The sequence below is a fragment of the Bombyx mandarina genome, chromosome 09 (assembly GCF_030267445.1).
Source record: "Bombyx mandarina strain Sakado chromosome 09, ASM3026744v2".
Lineage (NCBI taxonomy): Eukaryota > Metazoa > Arthropoda > Insecta > Lepidoptera > Bombycidae > Bombyx > Bombyx mandarina.
Window position 1 is genome coordinate 12,632,255 of NC_143216.1, and position 15,132 is coordinate 12,647,386.

Sequence of the window (15,132 nt, forward strand, 5' to 3'; positions counted from 1 at the left end):
AACGATGTATTTGAGGTTATTTTTTATCTAAAACTATCACTGACTGTCAACGGCAGTCAATAGTTTTATAGGTGACTAGCCGTACTCGCCCACTTCGCTGGGCATTTAAAATTAACATTATTATTTATAGTCATTGGGAGTCCAACACTCATATAAATATTAGCTTATCCATTAAGTACATGTATTTTTTACATGGGTACCAAATTTCAAGTCAATCGGATGCATGGTTCAGTAGTTATAACGGAACATCCGTAAAAACCACTGTAAATTTATATATTAGTATAGATAGACGAACATCTAGTGATTATCAAGCCGATATTGTTCTTTTCCATTCGTTGCTCACCACCAATACCGCTTTTACGGGATTAAGTCAAAACGACGTGAGGTGAGCGGATTCTAATTTGCTTTTTGCTAGCCTACTGAGTTTCTCGCTGGATCTTCTCAGAGGGTCGCGTTTCCGATCCGGTGGTAGATTCTGCGAAACACGGCTCTTGCTAGGGCCAGTGCTAGCAACATCGTCAGGTTTGAGCCCCGTGAGCTCACCTACTACTTAAGGTTACGCTGATATGGTCTCTCTAGACCATCAGCTTAGGTAAGAAAAAAAGAAAGCTTTTGCTGTGTTACAGTCTTCGGTGCTCATCATTATGTGGGACGTATGCTACTCATTCGCTTTAGAAGGCGATAAAGAAATAAATTAAACCTTTTTAAACGAAGGAAGAAATCAACTAGAATATAATATAGAGTATAATATTATAATATATACTAGGAATCCCTAAAGACGAATTTAATTCACATTTTATTCTGATCATAAAATCACTTTTACGATCTAAACTAAACTATTGCCTATTTAACATTTCGTAGTACCCAGTCACAGTACTTATATATAAAATCATTCTAAGTATCAATGTCTTAATATTGAATACATGTAACAAATAAAATGGTACAATCTGGTGCGTCTATACTTAAAAAAAAAACATTGAGAGAGGTAATAGACCATAAACGAATTGTTTATCAAATTGTTTCTTCTCTGTCTGTTTGTTCGCACGCATCTTTCAAACAATTGGATGTACCAAAAATGTATAGTCAATTAAAGATTTTTAGAATTTACTCTTACACTTCTAGACGTTAGAAGTTGCATAACAAATAATTTTATTTATACCAAAGTAACTCAGTTTCTCTGTAATGTTTTCATACCAAAATCACAGCCGATTTTGAAAAAGCTTCGATTGAAAAAAGTTTGAATCTTGGGAAGTAATTTAAGATCTATAGTGAGCACAGGTGTCCGCCAAACCGTAATCTACGCAGGTGAAACCGCGGCCGCAAGACTAGTCGTATATAACCTATTAATGTTAAAGCAACATTGTCTCAAGGAAACCATTACTTTATAATGTAGAACAAGCGGTTCAATGAATCATATACAATGTATAAACTGTATACAATACGTTAAACATTGTTTAGTGTTCTGGAATAGATTTAGAATCGATATAGAAATGTGTTTTGCAACATCATTTCGTGGGTTAACTGAGGATTTTAGAAGCTCTAAGCTAGAAATCCGACGTGAAATGCTCGCATACGAAGAATGAACTTTGTCCGGAAGTGGATACTGAATTTTAAAGGTAACCTGTATTTTAGGAATATTTTTTAACTATCAACGAACAAATATTTTTTGTACAGAATAAATAAGAAACAAATTGAATATTTCATTGGTATGAAGAATAATTTTTAATTTATGTCCCTTTTAAATTTGACTAGGTTATAATTAATTTATCTTAATGAAAATATAATTTGTCGTAATAAAATATCCATTATCGGAACAACGATCTTGTTCTGTAGTTTTTCTTAAATGTACCTATTGAATGAAGTACATTTTAAATTCTGTTAAATTTTCAGACTTGTTCTTTAATTATTTTTACATTAAAACGGGAATGTCTGTCATACCTTCTATGAGTTTCAAAACTTTTTTTTTTCCTGCCTTATCTGCTGGTCTAGAGTACTCTAGAGAGACCATATCAGCGTAACCTTAACTAGTAGGTGAGCTCACGGGGCTCAAACCTGACGCCGTTGCTAACACGAACCCTAGCAAGAGCCGTGCTTCGCAGAATCTACCACCGGATCGAAAACGTGACCCACTGAGAAGATCCGACGAGAAACTCAGTGGGCAAGTTTCAAACATTTGAACTCTTCACGCTACAAAAATACCCAAGGTACCTAATACCAGTAAATACTCTTCCATCAGGGTAGTAAAATCAATGATACTTATGGAAAAAAATTAATTAGGAAGTTGCAGATTTGATGTCTATAATATAACGTTATTCCTTAATGTCTTCTTTGTGGAAGTCATTTGTGATCACGGTGAAGCGCATATTATGTATTTTAGACCCGACGTACTAACCTTTAGGTCACGACAATTTCGAAAAGATCCAATATGTCAGAACGAGTACCTCTGTCTGGGATCGTAGAGCTAGTTCTGATCGCAATGATAGAGCAAACTACCACAGCAAAATACATTAACTCAAGTGCTTAATCAATGCTTGTTTGAAATTCTAATTAAACAATATATGAAACTTCTAGTTTGGTGAAACGTATTTATCTCTCATCAACCGAATGATCATGGTTCTATACTCTTCGCATACACGAGTGTTACTGTGTTACTTATAATATTTGCTATGTGTATGTGCTATAATTCTCATTTTGTGTTTGTTATTTTAGTTATGTGTTATTTGTTCTACACACACTTATCACTTTTTATTATTATTCTCATTATCCTCTCGCAGGTCTGCTGGAAGAGATTTCTCAAAGAAATAAGCAGTGCCTTTGTACATAATTTTCCTATTACTCTGTACTGTGTCTTGTTTTCTGTGTGTACATAAATAAATAAATAAATAAAATAAAAATAAATAAGAAAATAGAGAAACAATGCGTATTTGACGGGTTGTACTGAGTAACATTTTCAATTTAGAATTCAGATCATAAATAAAAAATCGAATAATTTCAGACTTTACAAGAGACTCGCAATCGCTCATTACTTGCATTTGACAAGTATACCTATTTAGTTATAAAAACGAAAACTGTTTTAGAAACATTTTGTTTTTGTATACACATGAAAAATCATAAACTGCATAAAATAAACGTTTCCCTGCACTAGCATAAATTAGATTGAACACGAATAATGAAATGCAGAAGCATGTGTGCGTTATTAAATATTTCATTTCGACAGTGCAATACAGAAAGGTCATTCCGAGTCACTCTCTAATTATCTTTTCACGACACACTTGCGCTCCATGAGGCATACAATATAATAACGTTTAAATATTGAAGGCGACTAACCACGTTTAACGTTCCAAAATTTAGCGTCAGAATAAAATATAATTATAATATTCTTTCAAAGCGAAACTAATGGAATAAAATAATTTTTAAATAAGCATAGTGACGTCCGGATTCTTATCGATAAAACGTAGGTGTGTTTTATGCGAACTTTTCGCGTATTTTAAGTAAATAAAACAGCTATTCGCGTATAGCAGTTGTCATAAAACTACAAAGATATCAAAAGAATGTTTACTAGTTTTCATTTTAAACGATTCACTTCGAAATTTTAAATGCGTATAACATACTGAATGCTCAGCTATTCTGTCGCCATTTTACGTTTTCAGTCGACAAACGACATTATTTTGTTCAATAAATATACACTATTTCGCACGGGTACCGTCAGCTGCTCTCGGAAACGTATCGGACGGCCAATATTCGCCTTCACCTTGGTCGAAGCCAAACGCTGGTTCGTGTCATGGAAATATGCAGTGACAGCGCCCCTGACACCCGCTGCTTGGGCCTCACCAAAATAAACATGTCCAACAATGACAAGAACGTTTGCAATAAAATATATTCTTTGCTTCTCGCTTCCGCTGTCTTTTATTCAGAGAGAAGATACCGTGATTCAGAGAAACTGAATGCAGACGGTATTTTACATTTAGATCCCGGCTGCTTGTCACGTGTTAGATATGTTTTTGTGGTAAAAATACCAGCGACAACGCCAGTCACGATCAAGGCCAGTCAGTGCCTACTGGAGTACGAATTATTCTTGAATGTCTTTTATTTAGGGAGAATATCGAACGCTGTGACTCACTGGGATAGTTCGGGTCCTTGTAGTGGTTGTGGTGATGGTCTCGACAGACTCCACCACCTCTTCTTCCCCATCTTCTTCCTGCGGTCCCTGGCTCCATGATCCGAAGAATTCCGTCATGTTTACCAATAAACCTTAATACACTAGAAGCACAGAAATCGGGACCACTTTTGAGACACATTCACTGAAATTTTCACGTTTGAAGCACCTCTTCGATATCACGGTTTTTTTTTAATTCGATTTATATGTCGTAATTTGGCACTGAAGCCATTGCGTTGAAGTGCACAATGGTCACTTGATTTTGCGAACAGCAAATATTTGCCTGTAGCGAACCCGCCGCTGCACTGCTGAGACGGCTAGAGTTGATCTTGTATAAAATCCTACTGGAAAACTGAAATAACCACCGCGAACAAAAAGCACCAGCCAAAACATTTCACGTGCGAAGTATTATTAGTTGGACGATCTAGCCGAAAGAGTTAAGTGTCGCGGCGACCTTTACATTGTGAATAATTCTCGATTTATAATATTTTTTTTATTGCATAGTTGGGTGGACGAGCTCACAGCCCACCTGGTGTTAAAAGGTTACTGGAGCCCATAGACATCTACAACGTAAATGCGCCACCCACCTTGATATATTAGTTCTAAGGTCTCAGTATAGTTACAACGGCTGCCCCACCCTTCAAACCGAAACGCATTACTGCTTCACGGCAGAAATAAGCGGGTGGTGGTACCTACCTTTGCGGGCTCACAAGAGCTCCTACCACCAGTAAAATGCTTTTATTTTTCAAGCTTTATATTTCCCTTTACCTACCTATTCTTATTGATATATTGTTCTTCTCCTATTTACTGCCAAGAACCAATATTAAATAGCTCTAAACTGTCATATGTAAATGTTTCTTAATAAGAAAAAGGTTACATATTTTGAGAATGTTTTTTAGCAAGGTTGATTTCTATTTATTTATAATCTTGCTATTATTACTCTCAAGATTCCTATATCAAATTGAAACTGGCGTGACCTCGGATTTATGTGTATTTTAAATTTAATTTTAACACATTAATAGGCAACTGCGTCGTAAATTTATTTTACTTTAGAGTACAATACAGTTTTCTATAGAATATGCTTCGTTAAAAACGTTCCTTTAAATCATGATCGAGGCAATGAAAATAAATACTGAGCAGGTGGTTTTGAATAAAAATAAAAATTACGTTCATATTGTCATATATGTGCTAGTGCTACATCAAACTCTTGATAAATTAATTGTTTAAATCATGTTGCATTGAACCATCCAATTGCGGCGTCAGCGTAGGCGCTGACAGCTCCTCCACTTAATATAAATACGCGGTTCTACTAACAGCCCGCGATAAATCCGTACCATGTTCCCTGGATTGACGCTCGATACGCTATTTTAACTGCTTTTCGATAGAGTCGTTTATCGAGTGTCGGTACAACACTATGCTCCGGTGGATCGTAACGCATAACCAACAATGTATTTATTCGCTACGAATTCATTTCGTGTTTCGCACCAATACAATGTTTCGATCGCAACATTTCAAAGAATTATAGGTCAGGTGCGTTTTAAAAAAATATTCCTATAGTGTAATATTTAATCGGCTTTGTGAGCGGAAAAACAGTTGGTGTCTTCGAAACATGATATAATGAAGATAAAAGATAATTGTATTGTGAGATACAGTGCCAAGAAATATTACGAACTGTTGGAATAACTCCGAAATATGCGCAATGGTAATTTTAACGAAGACAAAGTTAAATTGGCTCTACCGTTTAGACGGTCAATCTTTGTGTAAACAAAAACAAAGGAATGATCCGGGAACAATGATTGTGTGTTGCGAGAGTGGCCTTGAAACATTTTTTTCTCCCTTGGTGACGATTTGTAGAAAACGGTATTATTTTTTGGTGTTTCATTTGCATGTAGATCTGATGAAAGAATTCAAAGAAATATTTATCTATTATCACTGTTCCACACGCATTTAATTCGTAATTTAGAAAAATGAAATAGTATTGCATTTCCCCGGGGTAAAGAGTTGCCTATATCACTCTTTGAAATCACGAATGGGGTATATACTGCTATTTTTACAGACATATATGTACAGACGTACATATTTTGTCGTTGGTCAAGTAACGATAAAAACAATCTTATGTTTTTTTTTATTGCTTAGATGAGTGGACAAGCTCACAGCCCTGGTGTTAAGTGGTTACTGGAACCCATAGACAACACTACAATGTAAATGCGCCACCCACCTTGAGATATAAGTTCTAAGTTCTCAAGTATAGTTATAACGGCTGCCCCACCCTTCAAACCGAAACGCACCCCCGCGGACTCACCAGTAATTACGCAAATTATAATTTTGCAGCTTTGATTTTTATTACCCGATGTTATTCCTTCACCGTGGAAGTCAATCGTGAGCATTTGTTGAGTACGTATTTCATTAGAAAAATTTGTACCCGCCTGGGATTGGAACACCGGTGCATCGATCAACACGAATGCACCGGACGTCTTATCCTTTAGGCCACGACGACCAATCCAGTTTTCCAACGACCTGTCGATCTGGCGTCCTAGGGATGGCACTGCTAGTCTGGTTGTAGTTATGATCGCTGGAATCCCCGGCTTTGTCCGCGTTCTGACCTCGGACGGAGATCGAACGTCGGGTGAGAGAGGTGCAGGACCAGTCGTTTGGTGGTTAGGGCCCTAAAAATATCCTTGGGTCCGCAGTCTACTCCCAAAATCCGCAAACCGTCAATTCTCATATACCCCGCGTGTCTCTGTGGCCCTCGTCTGAGGTTCGACCCGAAAAAAATGTATAATCCTAAACCTTATCCGCCTATACCGCTATACCGCTCGGGTAGATAACACTACCCCGCCTAATTCTGTCATGAAGCCGGAATGCTGTTCGATTTGAAGGGTTGGACTTGAACTCGGCTCTCAAGGTGGGTGGCGGCATTTACGTTGTTGATGTCTATGGTCTCCGGTAGCCAGTTAACACCAGGTGGAACGTGAGCTCGGCCACTGATCTAAGCAATAAAAAAGTTATTTAGTAGGTATATGTTACTATAGCATTACCATTAGTTAAATAGATTTTGAGGACGGAATATAAGGAATAATAGTGTATAAGATCGAAAAAAAACATGGTTTGAAGAGTTTCCTAAAATTCATTGAAGCCCAATTCAAAAAAACTATTATTTATTATTAGGATATAACTACTGAAATACCTAAATCAAACAAAAACTAAGTATAAGGCGAGTATGCATACCAAGTTTTTAAAACATTCTACGCTAAAATTCTATTCTATCTAAAATTAGATACTACAATCATAAGACCACAGCGGGCAAAAGAAGACAAACATTTATAACCTATAAAAAGAACAAAAGATAAATATAAATAATAAATAAATAATATGATAACAAATCACGCACGATCTTCCAGTACCAAATTAGGATTCCCTGTGCTATCCGAGTATCAGAGAATTACATACATACATACTTGAATACGTTTAAACGACTTTAAATAGATAATAAACACCCAGACAACGGCAAACAAACCTGTACATTACATAAATGCTTGTCCGATGTGAGAATCGAACCCACGACCCTCGGCGCAATTTTATTATTTGATGTATTACTGGTGGCCCGGAGGTCTTTCTAATTTTACCAGGACAGATGAGCGAGCAAAGGCTCAGTCAGGAGGGGTGGGATTTGCTAACAGATGCCCGAGCGCCTCCGAAGGAGACCTAACAACTCAAGAGTTTTGCGAATGAATCTACTACCAGATCGGAATCGCGACCCGCTGAGAAGATCCGGCGAGAAACTCAGCGGGCTGATATGTAGGTTAGGTTATTCGTCGAACTCTACCCAGCTCGACTGGCGCAATGGTCAGGCCCTCTAACTATTGCAACACCGAATCAGTCAGTTAGAAATTAAACAACTAATTATCTTAATACAGAATCGCGAACTGAATGTTTGTTACAATAACTTTCTATCAAATTGTTCCCGTAATCATCTAATAACATCCATGACTATTTGGTAATACGACAACACACAATAAATACCGGATAGGTTCTTACGAAATACTTTTTTGTTTTTCTTTGATCGCAGGAAACAGTTGCCGGCTTTTATTTTCATCCCGTCCACCGCTGTCGCGTCGTCGAATTTTCAAGGTGACTTACCTGGAATTAAGAAATAAATTTTTAGAAGCCATTTTGAAAGTAAATTGGCGCAGTTTACGCGTTCTCCCATTGGTCAAGGACTGCTGTCACCTGTGATCATGACCCCCACCAATAACTTTTAATTTTAAACTATAAATAAAGCGCTCAGTGTTTTTACGAGTCATTATGTAATTGCTTCTAACAGTAAACAGACACGAATGTTAAGTTTTGTTTTCTGTCAATATCTAAGTTTCTATAACTAACTTATAACGAGTAAGTACCCCATAGAGACGTTTATTAGGAAAATTTAGCGTCAAATGGGAATTGGTTACTTTTTCCTAGGAATCACTATTTTAATGAAACTAAAAGAGTGGTTTCCTAATTATCGTCGACTGTTAGATCGCGTGTTGAACGTCAAAACTTCGCTTTTTTTCTTTTCGAACCAGGAAGAGGAAGCTTCCCGCCGATTCGGGTCACGCTACACGACGGAATTAGCGAAATTCTTCGAACATTTTTACGTCACTCGAAGAGAGATATATTAGTTATAGTTCGGATGTGATTTATTCTGGTCCTATAACGCTTTACGACTGTATCGCTTTTTGAAACATTGTAATCAAGTTAACGATGCGCATGTATGAAGTTAAATATAGGGACGCATATAGATTGAATGGATTCTTTATTGATATAGTGAGTGTGATGTATTTAAATTAGTGCTAAGATGTGTGTGAGCTGCACAAAGTTAATAAGAGAACCTCAAAATTTCCAAATAAATTAAGTTTAGAAAACAGCTATGCGGGCACTAGCCCTTTGTTCATTGCCAAAAAACAACTCATGGCATTCTTAAAATAATCATCGATGTAATAAAAATAAAATAAAAAGACAGTTGCGATCTGGCAGAATTTACAGTCTCAATAAATTTTCATAAAATGATTTTATAATTAGGCCAGTCGGTAACGAACGAAATTATCTTCGACATTAAATCATTAGCGAGTGGTATTTAAGTTTTGGATGTTTAACATAGTTCCTGCTCGAATTTTGAATATGTCTGTTTACTGTTTTTTCTTGACAATGTTATTAACGCGAACCGTGAACAAGACAGCCAGAATATTCAATTAAGTAAGCTAGGAAACCTATAAATCTAATTTTACGGTAGTCAGAACAAAACCAATTGTGAATTAGATCGATTTTAAATGTTATTCTTATGCTTCATTTCTGTGCTGGATTCCTTTGAAGACCTCTCTAGTGAGGACCCAGCCTAGAGTACAGCAGCCACACCGTGGTAAAATTTGTAACCGGCTTCTTCCTCGTCGGTCCCTCAATGCTGAGGATCGCGACCACATGTGACTTTCCTCCACAGTGTTCTATCATAACTGGTATGGACCGCACGGTATAGACTATCACTAACCACTTTCTTAACCAGATCTGACCAGCTGACTGATGTTCTGCCCACAGCGCACTTGATAATAAAATTCGTAATCTCTAACAGCATCCTGAAGGCATTAACAGACCGTTATGACTGTCGGTACTTGAACCATTGTACCATGGTTCACTCCCTGACTAAATAATAATAATAATGGTTGGTTCGAAGTAAGTATCAGTTGAATGGAATATTTGAAATGTATTCAACGGATAATTACTTTTAATAAATGTATCTTTTTTATTTGATTGGTTTTGTTAATTTTGAGTATGTTTCAATGATACTACATGGACTTATGGTTGTCTGAAATAAAATAAATCATTCATCATTCATTCATCATTCATTCATCATTCATTCATCATTCATTCATTGATTCATTCAATCATTCATTCATTCATTCATTCATTCAATCATTCATTCATTCATTCATTCATATGCGTCTGTGGAACTCAGTTCCGCACTCAATCCGTGCAAGCCCCTCACTTGAAGTATTCAGGAAGGCATTAAAGGAGCACTATCTATCGATTTAGTATTACTTTTAAGTATTTATTTTATGTATTTCATTATATATGTACGTGCATGTATATGTTTATGTTATTTATGTGTGTAATTGTGTATGTATATAGTCTGATATATTATGTATTCGTGTTTATTTTTTATATATTATTATTATTATTGCGTATTGTATCAATAAGTAAATTGATTAGAACGTATTCTCTACCCACTTATGTAAAGCTCTCTCTCTTTAAGAACGTTTAGCTGGTAGATAACTCAATTGTTGAGTTAAGCTCGCCATTTCATAACTTTTCGCAATTATTGTATTGTATTAATTGTGTGTACAATAAAGAATAAAGTATAAGAATTCTTGACTGAGTTGTAGATCGTTGATCGAAGTTCGATTTAGACACCGCTTACCATAAATTCGTATGGCATCGAAATAAAATAAAAAATCAACTCCGACAGAAGAAGCTTTTCTAAAGTTTGAACTCTACAAACTATGTAAGTTAAACGAAAGCTTGTAAAAATTAATGCGAATAGTTAAAATTCAGACACTGCTTACTAAAAATTAATGTCCCTAAGCTCGGAATGTATTATGTGTTATGGAAAATAACAAATATGAGGTAAGATCAAGCTCATCCAGGTGAGACCCGAACATCTAAAACAGATAAACTCACTCCGGCCGAAAACTGACAATCCAATTTAGCCAAGTGATACATTGAACAGGGTCGCTGGCCACAGCAGTCTAGTGCCCAAACCAACAAGGAAATGGAATTGTAGTTCAAAACCCAGACGTGTTATAGATATAGTGAGATGTCTCCTTTCCACCATATACATCACTTACATTACATGTATATAAGCGATTGTTTTTTTTTCGACCTGTGCTGATAGCCTTGAGAGGCTATTTCAGCTTCGCCCTAATGAATAGGTGAGCTCACGGGGCTCAAACTAGGAGTGTTGCTAACACTGACCCTACCAAGAGCAGTGCTTCGCAGAATTTACTACCGATCCGGTGAGAAACTCTGCTCTGCTGTGTCTATGGGTTAATTTACTCGTCGAGCCATTCGTCACAAGCGACGGATTCGCCGAGGACGGTGAGCGGTAAGATTGGTAAGAACGGAACGTATGAAAAGAGTGAAACGGAGCGTTAATGTGTGAGTGAGAGAAAACGTTAAAAAAGGGAGAAAAAGACAATGACAGAGAAAAGAAAGATGGCGAAGACGGCCGAATGAGCAAGGCGTAAAAAAAGTGTCAGTAAATTTTTGATATAGTTGCATTTTCCCATCCCAATTCTGCATACATTATATACGTTAAAGTAATAATATTCTTAAAGTTATTGTTTAATCAAAATTGCATTTATAAATTTGTATATTTCGATGAATTCATTAAAATTCTCATAGCTAATATGACAACCCTACGAACTCGTTGATATCGCGATTATACGTATCCGTTTTCATTATTTTCCAGCCTTAAATTAATGTGAAAACACATACACATACTCTCCATTTACATTTTCATTGACACCGGTTGCCTATTAACGACCGATGTCCATTAGAGACGAATAGGAAGCTTTAAAAACATTAATACAATTTATGCGTCCCGTTATATTTGGCAACGCGCTGTGAATGACTCATTACATACCTACGAGTGATATCCGAAATAATTTAGTAATCATTATATTATGTGTAATGTGTAGTTTGAAAACAATGTTTTTTTTTATTCAATTGGATCAGATCAGGATATTAGAGGAAAGTAATAAAATTATTGTATTTTTTGAACGGTTCATGATGTGTATGCAAATATTAAGAACACTATCGTCGAAATCTGACGTCTTAAAAACAACAACAAACTTTGTACAAACAAAACTTGTGCATAAAATCTAAATAAATAAACAATTAAATAAATAGGCGAGGATCATGTTCCTTGTAATAATTAGCATTCTTTGATAATTCCGAGTCTAAAATGAAGGAAGGAAAGAGATCCGCGGTTATTTGAAAGATTTTAAAAATTATGTATTATAAGATTATTTTTAGTACTTTTACGGTTTAGTTTCGCGTTCTTTATTGCCATCTGTTTAGTATTTTACATAACTGTAAGCGCAAAACTTTAAATATTATAATTTTGAATTGTAATAAAACGTAGACAAAAATTTATATGATTATAAACATTACAATTAAAAAAAAAATTGCATTGCGACACATCAGTTAAAAAACTGTGTATCAGAGAAAAGCTCATTACACACATTGAAGTAATTAAATGAACAAGGACAGGTGAATGACCCGAGAATGTCATGTCGATGAAGCGATGATCATTTGAAGCCGAAACTAATTTTGTACGTGTAAATATTTCACAGGACAATGTTCAGAAAAAACATTTATTAAAAAATACTTTATTCTTGTAAATTTAATGTTATCATTTAAAACGTTGTCCTCTAAAAAACATAATATATATCTCGGTGATTCGAAGTGAAAATTTGGCAACTAAGACCCTTCCATTCTTCTTGATTTGTGCTGTCTATTCCCAGCTATACAGAATACAATGAAACTTGTGAACACGATGCTGTAGCTAAGAACCCATTTCAGGAATTCAAGTCCCAAGTCAAAGAAATTTAGAAAGAAAAGATCGAATGAAAAATTGCGTTTATGGTTTCACAGAAGGCTCATGTCACCTCAATGATCCACCCTTCATCAGAAGATGGCGCTGGATGAATAAGAAGCATAAAGTAAATAAATAATTTTGAACATGCAATCGTTTGTAATCAACACGTTCACAGCGGGTTTTCATAAGTCTTTTAATTTTAATAGGATATCTTTCTTATGTATTTATTTCTTTCCTATGTTTCTATGCTATATATTATATTAGATGACAACAAAGAAGTCTAAATCTTTCTTGGCCCCCAGCAATATAGATACGCACGATACATAAAAGAGCTAGTTTCGCATTTAGAGTGTCAAATCAATCTACCCAATAAGTTATATACGTATCTCTATTTGGTACTAGATATTTTATTATTGACTAGCTGACTCAGCAGACTTCGTAGTGCCTCAATCGATAAATAAAAGATCTAAGTTTTTGTATAAAATAAACTTAAAACAAACAAAAGGAATCCGTCCGACGGGGGACATATCAAAGGAAAAACAAAATTGTTATTTTTAGTTAATTCCGAGCATTTTCATATTTATCTACGTTTTAAACCTTCTCTGGACTTCCACAAATAATTTAAGACTAAAATTGGCCAAATCGGTCGAGCCGTTCTCGAGTTTTAGCGAGACTAACGAACAGCAATTCATTTTTATATACATATATAGAAGATAGAAGATTTTACGTTTGGAATTTTAGTATTCATACTGCTTTCAGACTCTCTGTAGGCTTACCAGCGTTTTATTCACATGTCTAATGTAATCTGAGGAAGTGAAAAAGCTTTTCTTGCGCCAAGAATGTTGGAGATGACAATCATAACAAGATCTAAGAGTACTTTTGAACACAACTAGGACAAGACAAAGAAAATTTACAGGCAATGAAATAAAAAACTGTTAAACACTGTTTACATAAAAAATCAAGAACAAAAATAATATGGTAATAATACACTTATAAAAATATCTTGCATATTTTGGCACAAACAAAAATTAATGGAGTCACATCGTTTCAGTCCTGTACTAATGACGCGTATTTTCTTTATATTTAAAATGATCATTAATTAAGCTTTTAATTTTAATGAACTGTAAACAGCTTGTTCGTAATAGTTAGTATGCCTTTAATGTAAACCAAAAGTGATTAAATGGGGTGTGAACCATTCTTTTTTTGATGTCGTCTAACCTAGAAAACAAATTAATGAAACTTATTTTTTTCCGCTTCAACTAGTGGAAACGGCAAAACTGATAAAAAAAACTATGTACTATTTTTTTACAGACTATAATTCAAGTTATTACATTTAATACGCTTTCAAGCTAATTAATATCTAAAATGAGCATTCATATGTTTTTCTACCTATAAAGACGTCATTGTAAATACACGGGAACAGGGGTGTATTGATAGTTTGTTATTAAACTATCGATAAATAGCATCGCAACAGCTAGGAGTCACCACTATACTCAGATACGTTAATATAGGTTAATGCAAGTGGCGTCATCTATCGGATGTGTTATGAAACATTTCCTTCGAAAACAGTTTAGAATCCGCGTTGAAAATACACGAGTTATGAAATGTGGTTTTTTATAAAAGTTTTGATATAAGCAAGATTTTTTCATATCCGATCCATGCAATGGGGAAACGCAAAGCCGCCGTCGTCTGAAACATGTCTTGCCACATATGCCGAGTCCACTTTTGGTACTTTAAGCTCTTCAAACACCGGTCGCCGTGCGAATCACAAGAGTTCGATCAACGAACTAATCCATAGGCATAACCTATTGAGTTTCTTACCGGATCTTCTCAGTGAGTCGCGATGCCGATCCGGTGCTGGATTCACCGATGGATACTATTTGTCTAACTATTAATCCGAAGATACAAATATACGATTTTGCCCTCTTCGCTATATTATTACTACTGCTTCGTGATCTCATAGTATCTAATATCTAATAACAGCTACACTTTATTTTCGTGCTACTTAGATTTCAATCTCATATCTTTAGACAAGCGGCTGTATTCACATTATAGTGCCTATTGGTTCTAGCAATCACATCGAACCAGGTGAGCGGTGATACATCATCCCAAACTATGCTATCAAAATCGCCCAATGCGTTTCTCGCCGGACCTTCTCAGTGGGTCGCGATTCCGACCCGGTTGTAGATTCTGCGAAGCATTGCTCTTGCTAGGGCTAGTGTTAGTAAATTCTCTCAGGTTGAACCCGTGAGCTCACCTATTCGTCCGCGCGTAGCAGCGATAGCACCATATATACCGATTATATAGGTAAAAAAAATAGTTTTTTTGAGTTTAGCTTATTATG

At 35.7% G+C, this 15,132-nt stretch overlaps 1 protein-coding gene across 6 annotated transcripts in view; it reads right to left on the reverse strand.

The window, feature by feature from the left end:
* Positions 1-15,132, reverse strand: part of tmod (tropomodulin) — a 100,499-nt gene that overhangs the window by 56,775 nt on the left and 28,592 nt on the right. For 3 of the 6 annotated variants that reach the window (XM_028177370.2, XM_089729927.1, XM_089729926.1), the window contains exon 1: positions 4,121-4,507. The exons of 1 other annotated variant lie outside the window; for it this stretch is intronic. In XM_028177370.2, coding sequence (XP_028033171.2) covers positions 4,121-4,237 — 117 coding nt within the window. In that variant the 5' untranslated portion in view covers positions 4,238-4,507. Of the gene's footprint in view, positions 1-4,120; positions 4,508-15,132 lie in introns of those variants that run through there. 2 more of the 6 variants (XM_089729931.1, XM_089729932.1) reach the window with 1 other exon arrangement.